Source organism: Ovis canadensis, chromosome 20 (assembly GCF_042477335.2).
Source record: "Ovis canadensis isolate MfBH-ARS-UI-01 breed Bighorn chromosome 20, ARS-UI_OviCan_v2, whole genome shotgun sequence".
Taxonomy (NCBI): Eukaryota; Metazoa; Chordata; class Mammalia; order Artiodactyla; family Bovidae; genus Ovis; species Ovis canadensis.
Genome location: NC_091264.1, coordinates 51370600 through 51388435, shown reverse-complemented (window position 1 = coordinate 51388435; position 17836 = coordinate 51370600). Strand labels below are relative to the sequence as shown.

Here is a 17836-nt window from a genome sequence, read left to right as displayed (position 1 = left end):
AATTTAAAAAGGACTTTGTTGGGAAGATTTTAACAGGATTCTTCAGGTGCAGGTCACTGGATAGCTTTATGAGAGACTTTGTCAATGTTTCTTTGGTGGGTATTAAAATCAAGTTGTTCCTTTCAGGGCAATAAGAAAGTGGCTATAGTTTGCAGAGGGCTCTAAGCACACACTGACTGGGAGAAAAGGGACAGCCTGGATTCAAAGTACAAATTTCCTTCATCTGAAACCTTGTCAGCAGATCAAATCTACCATGAATGATGACTTAGAATTTTGGAACTGAGAGGTCCTCTAAAAATCAGAATTCACTTCCTCTTCAGTCTGCTCGCCTCTCCCCTCCAGTATCACTTCTACCAAACTCTCATTTTTTTTCCTGTGAGGAAATCAAAGGCCCAAAATGTAGCCAAATTTCTTTTATCTTCAAAATAATCTTCTCAGACCTGTGTCCTCTCGCCCCACTCTCCAGTTCAAACATGTGGCATTTGATGTCTTTGAATAACCCTTCTTCCTCTCCCCAGGGTTCTGCTGGAACTGTGCATTCCTGCTTCTGACCCTTCCTTCTCCCTCCATCACTTTTCCCTTCCATCCTGTCCTTGGAAGTTCCAGTTATCTGGGAGTCACCCTCTGGATCCTTCTGTGGGTTTATAGTTCTACTTGAGTCTTAATCCTTCCTGCTGAATAGCCAAGTTGTGCTACCAGTCACAGAGGACATCGAAACCAGTCTTTTCAACCTCCTTTGTATTCTCTTTCTCTCTCTGTGGGCGAGTGTGTATACCTGTATATATATTCTGTGAACTCAGGAGTTTGTTCATTTTTAAAATTATACAAGCAGTCATTCTGTTAACTTCCTCTTCGAGGGGCTTGTCTCAAAGCCAGTGAGGGAGCCTTGCATTCCTGTCAGAGATTCCAGTTGCTGGGGAGGTTCTGTCAGCGAGGGTGAGAAGCCGTGGAAGACGCCTCCTTCTCACAGAATCTCAGAACGTCAGCAGAGAGTAGATGCTGCAGAACCTCAGAGAAGATTCCGTGTAGACCTATCCTTCTGTAAGACAGGCTGATCCTTCTCCTGGGGGATTCCTCTGCCTTTAGTATATTTGAGAGCTGGGTGATGTTAGTCCTAGGGACTTAAGGGTATCTATAGCCTTGCTCTTTTGCTTCTGAAGCCCCACTTCTTCCTCTGAGACCAAGACTACCTTGCTGGGCAGTAGAGGCATTCTAAGTCAAATTAGGATGATTACCCTAAATCTAGTACCCTGGTAGCTCAGGCAATAAAGAATCCACCCGCAGTGTAGGAGACCTGGGTTCGATCCCTGGGTTGGGAAGACGCCCTGGAGAAGGAAATGGCAACCACTTCATTATTCTTGCCTGGGAAATCCCATGGACAGAGGAACTTGCCAGGCCTCAGTCCTTTGGGTCGCAAAGAGCTGGACACAATTGAGCAACTGACTACACCCTAAATCTTGTTATGTGATCTTTAACCACACAGAGTTGTCATGTAGGGTTGGGGAGAAAGCGGTTAGAAAATAGGGAGATGACTCATTTAAAAAAAGATTTGAGACTTACACATTTGGCCTGTCTGTAAGTTTCCTTGTTGTCACCAAGGCAATGTTACCTCTTCCAGAATTGCAGCTCAATCCCCCCTCTACACACTTCCTTAACTTTGTTGTTGTTTTTAAGGTTATTTGAAACAGTTGATTCTCTTAAAAGTCATATTTGATGTTCAGTTCATTCTTTAAAAAATACTGCATTAGAACATTTATTATTTATTTTTTTGTGGCATGGAGGGCGGTTTCAAGGGGTGGGGATAGATGGCATCAATTTTTGGTCACAGTCCTAGGTTGCTCATGCTCATTTTTGCTCAGTAGTTTCTGGGGAACTTAAAGAGCCAATGAGACAAAATCGATGGCTGAAGGGACCAAAAGGGTGACTGGAGAGGTGTTTGCCACTATAAATGACTGCCCATTGCAATTTTCCTGAATCCCATTGGCAAATAGTTAAATACTCCATACAAATTGTTCTCTGATGGTTGATCAAATGCCCTGCCCTGTGCTGTATAAACATAGCAAGTTTTTCTAACTCTATGTGTGTGAATTACTGCCATGGTTAGTCTCTCCAGATAAAATGGAATAACCCCCAAAGTGCTAACTGCAACCATCCACATTCATTCTAACAAGAGGAAAGTCTCAGCATTCATTTTTGGTGGCTCTGCAGTCTCGTATTGTTGTTAATTTCCTGAAAACTTAATGTTAGATGAAGTGTAATTGCAGATTTCCTTAAGAACCATTGACAGATACTTATCCTGTTATAAGCAACTCACACTGTGAAATGTGTGCAAACATTCTAAGTTTCCTTCCAGAAGAATATACTTCAGTGAAACCCAGTATTCATCAGTTGGTTTTTGTTTGTTTTTTTTTTTTTAAATAAACAGGGCCATTAAAGCTCAAAGTAGAAGTTAGGAGAACTTCCTTTTGTTGTAACTTGATTTTTAAAAGAGATTAATGTTGTAGGAACTTTCACTGGTTTTCAAGGAGTGAACTGCCTCAGTCTGTGATGTGTCATCTTGCAGACCTTACTAAGTGGCTATATTTGAATGATAGAGTTAAAAAAAAAAAGAGCAAATTATAGCGTATTTAGGTGTTGGCATTGTATAATGGAGAGAGGAGCTTGGTGTTTTCAGGTTTTTCTTTTTAATTGTTAGGTGGTCTATTTAGTGCAGCTGTGTTTATGTTTCCTAAGTGGTAACTGCCTGAACATGGTGACAAGTCCCTGCATATGAGAAAAGGGATTTTGTTCAAAAAAAATCTTGCCAGTGTACTTTAACATGGAGGGTTGCATTTATCAAGGAGCAATGGCAAGAATGATTCTAGGCATAATCATCTAATATAGCTGGTTTGCTACATCAGCCATTTTGACAACCTTGTTTAAAAAAACAAATAACAGATACTTTAAATGTTGCATTTCACAGTGGAATAAACTTGGAAATGGTAGAATAATTTAGAATGGTCACATTGCTTTAACCAATGTTTTGGCTAATTTAACTTCTTGGTTATTAAAAATTCATGCTTGAATCATAAATACAGATCTTGTAGAGAATAGTCTCTTAAAAAAATAAAATGAATATGCAGTCACAGCTGCAGCAAAAAAAAAGAGACAGTTGCCCATGAGAGAGAAAATGTATATATTAAGCAAATAACGGAATTAATCAATAATTTCAGAATTGCATGCAGCGTATGAAATGTTTAGATGCAGAGACTTAATGACTAGTTTTTGAGGTGTTTTCTTTAGTGTTACATCCCTCATAACTCAAATTAATGTTTATTACCAGTCTCTCATATTGCCAAAATATTTTCATGAATTTGGATTAGAAGCAGCTTGTTCTGGCTTGTTTTGCAACTTTGTTTCAAGAAACAAAGTGATATTTAGAAGATTTTTGTGTGTCTCAGAAGCCTTAATTATCTAACTTCTGTTGAAGGAAGACAAAAGATCAAGTTTTGCTTCACAGTTCTCTAAGACAATAAGATTTTTTCTACCCAAATTTTATATTACTACATAAATAATAATGCCTTTCTGGAAATTTGCATCCATGATTCTGTATTGGCTGTTAAGTAGCTAGCAATCCAGATTTACTTTAAATTCAAGAAGACCCAGCGTGGGACTTCCCCAGTGGTCCAGTGGTCAGGACGTCGTCTTCCAGTGCTCGGGGTGCGGGTTCCATCCCTGGTCGAGGAGCTGAGATCCCACATCCCTCACAGCCAGAAAACCAACACATAAAAATAGAAGCAATATTGTAATAAATTCAACAAAGACTTTAAAAATGATCCACATTTTTTAAAAAAAATCTTAAAAAACAATTTAAAAAGACATGACTTGCTGGTCCATAACTCTGGGTTGGCATTTATTTTGGATTCTCAGACATTTGCTTGATGGCTCCTATTTTTTTTTCCTCCCCTCTTTCCGCAGATTGGTCAGAGACAACAAGTGTTAGTCACCGAAGAATCTTTTGATTCCAAGTTTTATGTTGCTCACAATCGATTCTACGAGCAGGTAAGAGACACTCCCACACTCTCAGGATTTCTCCAAAACGAGAAAGAATTCTGAAAGTAAATCAATTTAAGCAAAAGAGACTTAAAGTAGCCGAGATTCATATTGATAGCATCTTGTGGCAGGAAGGCTATTTTATAGAATCAAGCCAGCCAAGCTAACGTGGGGCTTATCTTTGTGGCTTAATCTATAAAACATTCTATCCAAAGGAGTAACTGTTTTTAGTCCTCATTCATCTTTGATGGGAGCAGCCTCTGGCGTTGGGGAGTTTGAAACCGGCAGTTCTGACCGCCCCAGCCTCCCACAGCCTGGCACTGTGGAGGGAAAAGTTCTGTCCAGGGGACAGGAAGGATGTCTGCTCCGGCGACATCAGCCTGGAAGGGCGGGGACTTCCTCTCCCTGTCTCAGCGCTCTAACAGGCTTTTGGTTGTTTGTCTGTTGGTTGGCTTTTTTAGTTTCAGGGTTTTATTTTTTTGTATTGCCTTTTTTTTTTTTTTAACTTCCATCATAATGAAAAGCACTTGGAGGCAAAAGGAAAAGAGTGTGTTCCTTGGACTCAGCTCACATTGTGTGAACAACTTTGGAGACTAGAGTGAGGATCACACTAGCTTCACTTGGAGAGTTTTCTTCGAGGCGCACCTGAAGGGGCTCCCCAGTCCCTGCCCCTCTAAGGCAGCGTGCTTTGCCGCACCAGCAGCCAGACTTCTAGTTCAGTGTTTGGGATTGCACTTCCCCAGGGGGTAAAGCAATTCAAAAGTGACTAAAGCAGACAGTACCTCCTTCAGGGACCATTGGCAAGGGAGGCCAACCTTCTGTGTTAGAAGGCTAACCTTCTGTGTTAGAAGCAGGGAAGCAGGAGTGGGAGGGGGCTTGAGCATGGGTGTCCCATGTGAACTCATCTCACGCCAGGCACTGGGTCCTCAGGGAACAGGGGAGAGCTTTACAAGGCCCAGGCTGAACATGCCCTGTTTAGGCCCCAGTAGAGACTACAGTCGGAGAAGGCAATGGCACCCCTCTCCAGTACTCTTGCCTGGAAAATCCCATGGACAGAGGAGCCTGGTAGGCTGCAGTCCATGGGGTCGCTAGGAGTCAGACACGACTGAGCGACTTTACTTTCCCTTTTCACTTTCCTGCATTGGAGAAGGAAATGGCAACCCACTCCAGTGTTCTTGCCTGGAGAATCCCAGAGACAGTGGGCCCCCGTCTATGGGATCACACAGAGTCGGACACGACTGAAGCAACTTAGCAGCAGCAGCAGCAGCAACTACAGTTGAGGTGGTGGTGGTTGTTTAGTTGGTAAGTTGTGTCTGACTCTTTGCGACCCCATGAACTGTAGCCCGCCAGGCTCCTCTGCCTATGGAATTCTCCAGGCAAGGATGCTGGAATGGGTTGCCATTTCTCCTCCAGAGGGCCTTCCCGACCCAGGGATTGAACCTGGGTCTCCTGCATTGCAGTCAGATTCTTTCCCTTCTGAGCCAGCCAGTTGAGGACTGATCCCAGCCCTCCATGTTGGAGCTGAGCCTTCCCCATTCTCCATCTCCGTAATTGACTCCAGAGAACCCTCTTCCCTTCAGGCCAGGCTTCTGCGCAGCTCTCTGGAGGAGCTGGATTATATTTTGGTAGCCTCTTTCCTCTTCTTTCTCTTGCCATCTGGGTTTTTGTCTCAGCAGGGAACTTTTTCTCCCCTTCATTTTAAAGGCGATGGCATGCCTCATTAGCTGTTTCCTCCAGTTTAAAGCAGTGGAGCTTTTTCCAATTATTAAAACCGGAGGGGCAAAAAACACTGAGCTCTTCATTCAGATCAAGGCAGCAGATCAAGGAGAGTTATTTTCCCCCAGAATACTACCAGATCTCCCAGGGACAGTTTACTCTAGAGATTTTCTTGTTTTATAAAAACTGATTTAAAAGGGCTTTCATATCCTGACACTAAGGCTCTCTTAGTTCATTTGCTTGCCATGAGTAATCCACCACCCAGGTGACCTTTTTCCTATACTTTGATGAAGCAGTGTACTCAATGGTCATAGAAAATCAAACTCAGAAACACCAAGATCCAATTTAGCCTCTCGGAGAAACTGGCTGTGGAATTTCTGGCTCTCATCTGACTTTTTTTTTTTTTTTTTTGGGTCTCTACAACCAAGCCTATCGAAGATTTCATAGGAATTATTTTTCTACAAAAGATGACCTCCAGAAGTGAAGGTTGTATGTAGATATCAGAGTAGACTACTGGATCAGAATTAGGCTGTTTATTTTGGATTCTGCCTTGAAAAGATTGGCAGGTAGCGCCAGTTCTGAAATAGAAGTGTGAGGGAGAACAGAATACATACGGGCTACACGTAGGTCCCAGAAGAAGAGAAACATTTGCTGGAAGTAAACACGTACCTTGATCTGTAATCTTAGTGGAAAGAGACCATCTGACAGTTTCCTGTGAGCCAGCCAAAGTACCCTTCAGAGGAGCTGGTTCTGCGTGGATGCAGAGCTAGCAAATAACATGCACTTTATAACAGAGTGAAAGAAACAACGGAAACCATCAGTTAAAGAAGTCATTTAGCTCCACACACCAAGGTTTGAACTATGGAAAAAGGGGCTGTGAAATGTTCTTCTTCTTCCCCCAAAACAACAGGCATGTGCACACACACACACACGCAGCCAAATATTCAGGCCTTAATTTAAAGTGGCTGCTTAAATCATGACTCTGACAGTGAACATGCAAGGTTCCAAACGTATGAGGGTTTCGTCGGTGTTGTCTCAGTTTTCTTCATTGCCTGGGACAGCCGAGAGCAGGATATCAAAGGCCTGTTCAAAAGTAACTGGCTGTGCCTTCCACGTGCCTTAGGACCATAGGCATCCTGCGAGGAGTGAGCACTGTCTGCGGCCCCACCCCTCCCAGAAATGGCCTCCCTGTGCTAGGTAGCCAGATTTTTGAGCATCTGGAAGATAGAGCCCACTTAAGATGGGATCCCCGAAGAGAAAAAGGACATTAAGAGACAAGTGAGGAAATTTGAATAAATTATAGACTTTAGTTAACAGTAATACATCAATACTTTGTCCACCTCATGCGAAGAGCCAACTCATTGGAAAAGACCCCGAAGCTGGGAAAGATTGAGGGCAGGAGGAGAAGGGGACGACAGAGGATGAGATAGGTGGATGGCATCACCGACTCAATGGACATGCATTTGAGCAAGCTGTGGGAGATCGTGAAGGTCAGGGAAGCCTGGCATGCTGCATTCCATGGGTTCACAAAGAGTCAGACACAACTTAGTGACTGAACAACAACAGTGCATCAATATTGGCTTATTAATTGTGACAAATGTATCATACCAACATTAGATGTTAACGAGAGGGAAATTGCACCTGGGGTGTGTGAGCTCTCTGTGCTATGTTAACAATAATTCTGTAAACCTCAAACTGTTCTAAGATAAAATTTCATTTTTAAAAATTAAGTCTTCTGTCATTTTTTTTCAGGTTTTAGTGCCAAAGAACCCCATATTCATGGGGAAAATGGTCGAAGTGGACATTTATGAATCAGGAAAACATTTTATGAAGGGGCAGCCAGTTTCGGACGCCAAAGTATACACACCATCCATCAGCAAACCATTAGCAAGAGGAGAAGTCTCGGGTTTAACAGAGGTGGGTAAAAGCGGCCTTCCTCTCTGCCCAGCTGGTAAAAAGGCAGCTATGGGAGCTCAGTGATTTCCAACCATGTTTCTGTTATCTTGTACAGTTCCCTTTTTATATATGCATGAGGCTTTAATCCTTTCTGACAGATTGAAATTCGAATTAGAAAGATGCATTTTTGCTGATGCCTGTAGCTTTGCTTCTCTGCCTGCGGAGGGAAGAAGCTCTTTCTGCTTCTAGGCTAGAGGCAGAGGGCAGAAGCCATTATTTCCAGGTGGAAGATTTAACACCAAAGATGATCTGAGCCAGTATGTTTCTGTGTCAATCCTGAGTGGAAACAGGTAAGAAAAGGGTCATTTTTGTGCTGTGTGAAGATGGTTATAATACAGTTTAAAAAAAAAAAAAACCTACCTACAGTTAAACAGGCAGTAAACCATGTCAGTGGATGTGGTTATGGTGCCTTTCTCAAGGGTTTTAGCTGAGTATCTGTTTTAGTCATGTGGAGTGAAAATTAAACATTTTTTTTCTCTTTCTATAAAAAAGTAACCTGACCCCTATTTTATACCTTGGTAAATATGGCTGTTTGCCAGGCTCTCTCCTACATTTCATTGAGCTACAGCTGTAAAAGCTGATGGAGTGTGAAATGAAAATGTGTATCACATTTCTAAGCATCATTTGATGTCCTTTCTTCAACACAATTGTTAAGTGCTCCAAAAAAAAAAAAAAAGTAGAGCACTGACTTAACATTCAGAAAAATGATGAGTGATATTTATTTGGCTGTATAACTCCAAATTTGTTTTAGTAGATGTATTATCTCCCACCCCACCCCCCACCCCAGAGAAATGGCAAAGGCATGTTAATTAAATGTTAGGAATAGTGACAAAGAGGGTCCTATTATCTATATTCTCACCTATTGTGATGACAGTCTCTGAAATCGGAAAGTGAATGACACTTCTCACGAGCTTGACAAGGACATGTGAAGACTCTGTGGGCATAGCCGTCTGACTGATATGACCCTGCCAAGTGTGTCAGCCTACTTGACCAGGAGGGAACTCTCCAACTTGATAACCATATAAGCATAGAAATTAATGTTTTCTGTTGTTCAGGAAAAAAATCATACATCATACTTGGGGGTTTGGATGGATGACCGGGAAGGAGCAATGACATCCAGCATTTGAATTATATTGCTTTTGATATGTTAGGTAGTACTTCAGAAATTTTTCAAGCAAGTGACTTAAAAAAAAAAAAATCTGTTTTTCCTCATGGTATGTTTTACAAGGTTGATTTTAAATTGCCACAGTGAAAAGGATTTTATGGCAAATAGCAGCAGTGGGCAAACTGTTATTTCAAAGACCCTGCCTGATTTAATTCCTTCATGTATGCCTATCAAAATGGCTGGTATTTTAAAACATCACATTATAATTATATACAAATGAGGAAAAGCAGCACCTTTTCATTGGTTCCTTCACTGTAATGTTACTTTGTAAGAGGGCAGCCCCGTTTAAATTCCACAGGCCAGCCTTTTCTATTATCCTCTGCCTCTCTCCAGCCTGGGAAATGGTGTCATCAACTCCCCGACCAGCCCTCCTCTGGGCTGGGTTGACCCTAAAGTCCTAGGTGAGATGTGGATAAAGGTCATTTGACTGCTGGCCTTTCTGCCCCTCTAGGAAATATAGGTTGATCTCAGGCATGAGGCCAAAGGGTTCAGAATACTGATTTGTGCATTTACATTAGGGGAACATCCGGCAGCCCTTTATCACCATTTGTGACTTCATGTAAATTAATGAACAGAGCTTTCCGCTTCATTATTTGTCTGCTTCTAAAGATATGCCAAACGTGGGGTCAAAAAGCCTCCTTCAAAAAAGCATTTGTCCTGGTGTTACAAATGTTTTAGCTGATGATATGAACCAAAATAGATTAAACAGGAGAACAGCTTCCATTTTTATAGGATTTAGAGGAAGGCGATAGAGGTTATAATCCTGCCTCAGACATTTTGAGCTCTTTGAGCTCTGATAAAGGTGCTGGAACTCTTCAGTGAAAAAATGAGCTTCACTCTGTGGATGAAATGTGACCCTGGGGTCAGATAGACCTGAGTTTGCATCTCAACTTGTCAATTTACTCCTCTGAGCTTTGGTTTAGTCTGTTAAATGGGGATAATCATTTCTTTCATGGGGTTGTTGAAAGGAAAGCATTCGATAGTGTATGTAAACCACCTAAAACCAGGCTTGGGACATAGTGAGTCATTACTAAGTGGTTATCTCCCCTTTCCTCTAAATCTAGCTGCTTTAGAAACAGCAGACTCCGAAGATGACCTTTGGTTGTTAATTATTTAGCTGTGATTATGCAGTGCACATCGAATGGTGGGGGCAAGGGCGGCGGTGAATTTCTCTGATATGGTTATCTATTCGGTGCCAAAGAAACTAATCCCATCAGAATTTCTATCTTAAATTTTCTTGGGTTTTCCTGAGTTTTTCTACAGTAAATGCTTCCTCCTCCACACATTAAAAGAAATCTAGAAAAGCCAAAGCATCTAAAGCAAAATACTGTTTAAAAAAAAAAAAAGTGTTTCCCATAGTAAAACATGTTTCCTTAATTGAGAATATTATGATTATTCTTTAAGGTGAAGTCACTCAGTCGTGTCCTACTCTTTGTGACCCCATGGACTGTAGCCTACTAGCCTTCTCCATCCATGGGATTCTCCAGGCAAGAATACTGGAGTGGGTTACCATTTCCTTCTCCAGGGGATCTTCCCGATCCAGGGATCGAACCCGGGTCTCCCCCATTGGAGGCAGACGCTTTAACCTCTGAGCCACCAGGGAAGCCCCACGCTACTTTGGACTTATTTTGTCTCACTTTAGGCAAAACCACTGACTTCTAATAAAACTGGGAGAGCTACAACAGACCGGGGTAAAAGCACAGGCCGGGTGGGAGTTACGAGATTGGATCATAGGATTCTGGCCTCTGTGGCGATAGGCTCTGACCTTCTGTACATCACTTAGGCTCTCTGGACCTCAGCTGTCTCTAAGACTCTGTGTTTGAAATATTTCATCTGACAAAAACAGGTTGAATGCCTCCCCTGTGGCAGGACTTTGAATTCTGTAAATATTAATAGAAATAAGGCCTAGTTATTTTCAAATAATGATAGTTATGTAAATACCCATAGCATGGTAGAAAAGAAAAGCTTCTGTAGAGTCAAAAGGTAACTGTCCTCTAAGAAATTATATCCTAATAAAAACAGCATGTAGTAACATTTTTAAATGGTTATTGCTATTCCTCTTTTCAGTTTGGTTAGAAGAATAGAGGAAAAAGAGAATAGGATAGAAAGACAAAATTTGTCTGATTATTTTTAGAGAGGATGGGAGCCAAAAAATGCCACCTCTAACCAAATAGGGAACATTTTTGAATAAGTATTCTTTAAGGACAATTAATTTCAGAAAAAAAGCTATGTAATAGTTATCCTATGGAAAGCACTGTAGGGTTCAAAGGGGTAAAAACAGAAGGGACAGATTGTGCATTTTTCTGTGGACACTGTCAGGCAGCTTTGTTCTTAGGATGAAGAAGAGATGGGAGAAAGCAGAGGACGTGTACATTTTCATAGATGTTCTACGATAGTTGGAGAAGGAAATGCCAACCCACTCGAGTACTCTTGCCTGGAAAATCCCATGGACAGAGAAGCCTGGTAGGCTACAGTTGATGGAGTCGCAAAGAGTCGGACATGACTAAGCAACTTCAACTTCACTTCTGTGATAGTGATTCTCAAGTGTGGTCCCCAGATTGGCAGCATCAGCAGTATATGGGAACTTGTTGTAAGGGAAATGCATGGGCCCCAACCCAAAACTGAATAGAAACTCTAGGAGAGGGACCTCGTCCTCTGTTTCTTCAAAGGCTGTCTAGATAATACAGATGCACGCTGAAATTCAAGACCCACTCTTCCAAGAAAATGATGCTCAAGTTGGGGAGGAGTGTTTGATATTTGTAAAAGGAGTTTTACTATTTTAATGTAGTAATACCAGATTTTTAATATACCAGAGTGAGCTTACCCTAGGTACAAAAAGAGAGGGAAAAAAGGATGAGAAAATGGACAGTGTTAACCGTCTTCCCCTTATTCTAAGGGGTGTTTGAGCTGTGAGTCTGCCTTAGGAATACCAGGGAATGGAACCGCTGCTGCTGCTTGATAAAGATGAACCAGGTTCACGGCTGATGTTTCTTCTCCTTCTGTGGGCCCTGTTATACACCATTTGAATCCTCCCATCTCTTAGATCCATACTCAAGAAGTCAGAGCTATTTTGTGCCTTGCAAAAGAGAGAAAAGAAGAAAATTCTCTCCTAATTCTAAACTTAGAAGTAAGCAGTTTGATTCCAAAGTGTTCCTCTTTTTAGGTTTCTTCTTATTTGTAAAGAATCACTTTAAAGAAAGAAGGCAGGGTGGCTCTCTGAAAAGAGCTTGGGACTTGGAGTCTGGCAGGTGGGGGTTGAGACCACAGTTCCTACACCTTCTTCAGTCAAGTCAAGTCTCTCCATCTGTAAATGGAGATGAGTGATTTGCAGAAGATTAAATTAGATAATGTGGACAACGTACCCACTGCATAGTATGTACGTTAATATTTGATAAAGGGATGCAGTAAGTATTCCTTTAAAAATCAGTGATTTAATGGCTTTTATTTTAGTGTCTTTACCGCTCTGAGCGGTACACTGCTTCCATTGGTCTTCACCATCCAACACAGTATAGCAAATAACATGGATTCTGTATTCTGATCATCTGCATTTGAATCCCTGAGTTACCATAAGAAACAGAGCTTGGGACACTTATTCAGCCTCTTTCCAACTTAGTTCTTGCCTCTGGAACTGGGGAATAACAGTAGTACCCACTTCATAGGATTTCGGTAGAAATGACTCAGCAATCAATAAATGTCAGCTCCTGTTGCAGTAAATGTTGGTCACTGATAATTAATAATAATTATCATTATAATTTGCAGCACATGCTAGAGCATCATTTTACTTTAGGCAATGAAGGTAAAAATTGCACAGTCATGTATCATTGCAAACGTTGTGCTCATCAGCCATTGATTTCATACAATTTAAGGGTTCCTCCACACAGTGAGAATGACAAATTCACAGAGAGAGGCTCATAACAGTCTTATATCACTGACTGTTCTTACTGCCAGGCGTTTCTTTCTCTTATTCCTTACACTGCCTTTTAAAGAAGAATATTCTAGAATGGAGACCAGGACCTGCCCTGTTTCTCACAAGGGAAGGGAAGGCTGCCCCAGGGTCCGGGGCTGTCACCTGTTTCTCATCTACCGGGACTTTGATCCTAATAATGTATTCACTTGAGCGGTCAGATAGCTCAGCACCAACACAGCCGACTGCCCGCAGAGAGGAAGCAGGAGTTTTGAAGGGTGGCGTGGTTTGCCTCATTACTAGACAAAGGGCCAGCAGGATATTCAGGTGTACTGAGTTTTATGTACAAACTATACTATATTTTCAGAGCTTTGACCCTTAGAAAGGCATCGTTAAAATGCTTTCCTCTCCATCTAACATTCATTTCCAAAACCACTGAAGTAAAAGGGTCTATTAGTTCAGGGCCAGATTTGAAAGTGCATGAAAACTGCATTCATGAGGTTAAGAAATGGCTTAATAATTAAGTTAAAACATTTGAAAGTAGATCTAATTTCAAACAGATCAGCTAACCGTGTTAGAAGCAAATGAGGGTGTGTTGCTTCCCATTTTCCCTTCTACACCTCCCCCACCCCGCCAAGATACTGGCTCCAATTCCAAAGCAGTTTTTCCTAGTTTTTTTTTTTTTTTTCCTTTTTGACTTCATATAAGACTGAATTCTTCATCGCCCATATGTTAAATCGGTGTCACAGTGAGCGCTGCAGCACGTTTAATATTTAGTCCATTTCTTCCGTTCTTACGGCTTCTACTTAATTTCATTTGTAGATCTGTTAGGGCGTATTTGGGTTTCACAGTCTAGATATATAGCTTTTATTCTGTGCTCTTGAGCTGAATTTATTGGGGATTACAGCCTAACTCATTTGATTATGTCAGTTCAAAAGGCCTTTAGTATGTTAGCAGTGCCTTCTACTCACCAGTTTGAGTACCATCCACAGTGTGGTCAGAGCAAGCTGATGCTAAACCACTAGCTTTCATTTCACTTGTATCACTAACTGTGCAATCACTCATGATATTTCCCCTCTTGAGGCTTGTGGCCAGGGCATGGTGAGGGGAACTGCATACATCAAGGAACTGACTCTACCTCAGTGATGATAATAATAGCTGCCATTTACTGAGCCTCTACTATGTGTTGGGTGTTGAGCCTTCTTACCTGTGTTACCCCCACTTATGATTCCAGCCTGGATTAGAGCAGCAAGAACACTCAAAGTGTCCTTTACATAGCTGTGCACAGAGGCATCCTAGGGTGGGACTGGGTCCTTTGCATCCTTTGTCCACATGTGGGGAAGCAGGTGCAAGGGGCTTGAGGCAAAGGCGGGGGCAGACTCCCAGAGCAAGGAGGGGCTCAGGGTGAGAAAAAAGGATCAGACTGCCAAGCCTGAATGACTCACACGTTCAACCCACAGGTGGTGCCTGGCCTCTTAGAATATGTCGTAGCATTTACTGAACATCCTATCCCAGCACCGGACTACATATTGGAGATAGAAATAATAAGTGTGGTCTTAGCTTTTGAGATTTTAGTCTGGATGTTCTTCTGATAGCACTGCTGTTCTGTTGTGACCCTTGTTGGGAGGGATTGGAGTGAGAGAAAGGATCCTGTGGGTGTGCACTGGCTACCCAGTGTGACATCATTGCTCCGGTGATGAAAGTTTTATAGGTGATTCTCACCAAATCTAAGGTGCCCAAGACTGCTCTTTGGTATTCTCATTTGGACTATGTTCCTTTCCTTGCAAAAGTCTTGAGCTTTTTACTCAGGCATCAGTGAGCAGTGCCGAGTATGATCACGTCTCAGTTTGTCTGGGACAGTCCTGGTTTACACCTGCTGTCCTGGTATAATTAATAATGATGCCCTTTTTTCATTCTTTGAGGGGTCCTCATTTGGATGATAAATTAAGTGGTCCTCCGATCAGTCTGTAAAGTAGGTCCAGCACTATTCCAGTCACTGCTTGGGGTCAGGAGTCTAAGGTGTGATCCTTGCCCTCAAGGAGATGGAAGTGTAGTTGGGAAAGGAAGCAGGTGCTTTTTGAACAAAATCTGTAATATATAAGGTGATAAATGAGATGACATCAGATCATAAGAAATAGAAGATGGGAGACCTTTGTAGAGTTGAGGGATCAGCGAATATATGGATCAGGGTTCTCTAAAGATGACAGAAAACAGTTAAGCAGCAGGGGGTCTAAAAAGGGATACTGAGCAGTTCACAGAATAATTAGAAGGGCTGCGGAGCAGACTCTTTGCTAAGTTTTCCAGAAATAAGACCCAAACCACATAGAAGCTGCTAGTAAGAGATGTTGCCTCTGCCCCTCTTGCCCCAGCAAGACAGAAGCCCCGAGCTCCTGTCTACTTCCCGACAAAGCTTGCTTCACAGTCCGTGTCTCAGACCTGTTGCATCTGAGTGTGGAACCAGGGCCTCAGATTTGTACCAGAAGGACAGAGAGGATAGGAAGATGGAACGTGTTTCCTGGAATCTGTATCAGTGAGGTGGAATTTACAGTGTGGAAAACACTAGTGTGATGAGGGTATTCACACAGTTCCCACTGCAGAGGGTGTCATAGGTCTGATGGGATTAGAACTGGACTGGAAGATAAGAAGGACTTAATCAGGCAAGTGAAGGAGAAGATTCTTCTCAATGCCAAAGGAACATAAGTCAGTGACAGAATGAGCAGGAATGAATTGGGCTTTCTTTGGGCATCTGTAAGTAGACGTGGGCAGTTGGGCACAAGTGTATAATAATGTTCATTGTAAAAAGTGGGCCCCTGAGCTTTGAAGTGAAGTAGCAGATTATATTGGGTTTACCAGGTGGCTCAGTGGTAAAGAATCCACCTGCCAATGCAGGAGACACAGATTTGATCCCTGGTTTGGGAAGATCCTGCGGAGAAGGAAATGGCAACCCACTCCAGTATTTTTGCCTGGGAAATGCCATGGACAGAGGAGCCTGGTGGACTATAGTCCATGGGGTCAAAAAAAGAGCCAGATATGACTTATGACCAAACAACAACGGCAGCATGTTACACTGGGTTGGCTAAACAGCTCATTTGTGTTTTTCATAAGATGTGACAGGAAAACCTGAATGAACTTTCTGGCCAACCCAATACAGTAAAGCGCATGTATTAGTCTATGATACTGCAGTACACATTAACCCTGCAATCTCAGGCTTAACACAGGAAAGGTTTATTTCCTGCCCTTCACTGCAACACATCTCGTACCATTTATTGGGTGATCTCGAATCAGGGCTTGTCTGCTCTACACGAGCACTCAGGGACCCAGGTCGGCTGCCTAGAAAGCCAGCTCTTCACTGCCTCGCACAGGAGTGGCGTAGGGTATTTCTATTTATGTCCATTGGCAGAAGTATTCACATGGCCTAGAGTTTAGGAGATACACACTTCTGTATGAATAAGATATCAGGGAGTACTGGAAGTTTCTGCCATGCATGTTGGAAGGGTTTTGAGCATGAGTGTAATGATGAAAGTTGCCTGTGTGTAAGCCAAGTTCACAGGAGCAGGGCTGCCCCGGCTGCTCCATTTGCCACCAGCTTTGGGTCATAGCACAGCGCCTGACTCAGACTGGTGCTCAGTACACGTTTGTTGAATGAACTTGACTCTTACTGATGCGCACGGTGGGAGGGAGGCTTTCTTGGCCAGAGGCAGGGAGGTTGACAGTGCAGGATAGGCTGATAATCCTCATTTCCTTCAGCTCAGGACATTAGTATATTCTTCAAAGGCTAAAAAAAAAAAAACAGTCAAGCCACCCAACCTGCTCTTTGAAGTCATTTGACATCTTGATAAGCAGATTGCAAAAGCCTCTTTTAAATTGATAATAATCTTGCAAGTTTAAATTCTTTTCACGGAAACTATAATGATGAGTACCTTAGAACCAGGCATGCTTCTAACCATCAATTTTCAGCCTATGTCTCCTGTCGTGTTCAGAGTACTAACTTTGAGTTGTGCCTATGAATGCTTTCTGTTTTGTAGCATAGTTTGCCACATTTTAAATTTAAAGGGCTCCAGAGAAAGAAATTCTCTCCTGTCCCTCAGCCTCCCTGATGCCATTGTATAAAACTACTGAGAAACATAAATGTACAAGCCATGTGTCAAGTCAACAGTTATCTGGTAGGAAGTCAACCTGTAAAAGTAAGATCTGGTAACTTTCAAATTTGCCACCACTTGAGAAAGACGTCCAAAAGACAAAAAAATAAAAGCCAAAAAACCCTGGAGATGTACATAATCGAGGTCAGCATTTTCCTTCTGGAGGCCCCTGGCTCCTGGGGATTCTTTCTTGCAGATATCCACACTGAAAGACTAGTATATCCCTCAAGCACATAAACTTTGTGATCTTTCTACATAGATTTGGGATTTTGGTTCTGTCCCTGATAACTGTGTGATCATTGGCTGGTTACTTACCATCTCAAGGTGTGTTTCCTCTTCTATAAATTGAGGGTAATAGAGTCTATTCAATAGAGTGATTCTGGCAATGAAAGGAGATGATGCATGGGAGGCACCCAGTGGTACTGGCATGGAGGAAGTGATCCGTGACTGCGTGGTACAAAATTGGTGGCATGCTGAGGCTCACTGAAGATTTATTTGGGCCTGGTTAACTGAGATGTTAATATCACATCCATGGTGAGAAGAAGAGGTGGTCATTGGTCTTTTCAGTAATGTTTCTAACTGCAACAGTGTTTTTTAAAGTATAGTTACCTAAAATAAATACTCTGTGATCGTGTTTCTAAGTTTCCCCTTTTCATTGACTTTGAGTGATGTTTCTTTTCTGCTCTCCTTCAGATGATGTCAGTTCCTCTGAACTGTCAAAAAGCATCCATGGTGTAGGATAGTGTTACTTGCTACAGGCTTTAAAAAAAAAAAATATTCTTGTAGGAGGTGGTTTTCCATGCTCTGTACTGTATAATCTGATAATAAACACAAACAATCTGCCTAATTGGTCTCCCTGTTATTACCCTCTATAAAAGTCAGATCATGTCTCTCTTGTGCTCAAAATCATCTAAGATTCCATGA

General features: G+C 42.1%; 1 protein-coding gene across 4 annotated transcripts in view; it reads left to right on the top strand.

The window, feature by feature from the left end:
* CDKAL1 (CDK5 regulatory subunit associated protein 1 like 1) overlaps positions 1-17836 on the top strand; it is a 608618-nt gene that overhangs the window by 579714 nt on the left and 11068 nt on the right. For all 4 annotated transcript variants that reach the window (XM_069562792.1, XM_069562791.1, XM_069562793.1 and 1 more), the window contains 2 exons: positions 3958-4041; positions 7501-7665. In XM_069562792.1, coding sequence (XP_069418893.1) covers positions 3958-4041; positions 7501-7665 — 249 coding nt within the window. The remainder of the gene's footprint in view (positions 1-3957; positions 4042-7500; positions 7666-17836) is intronic.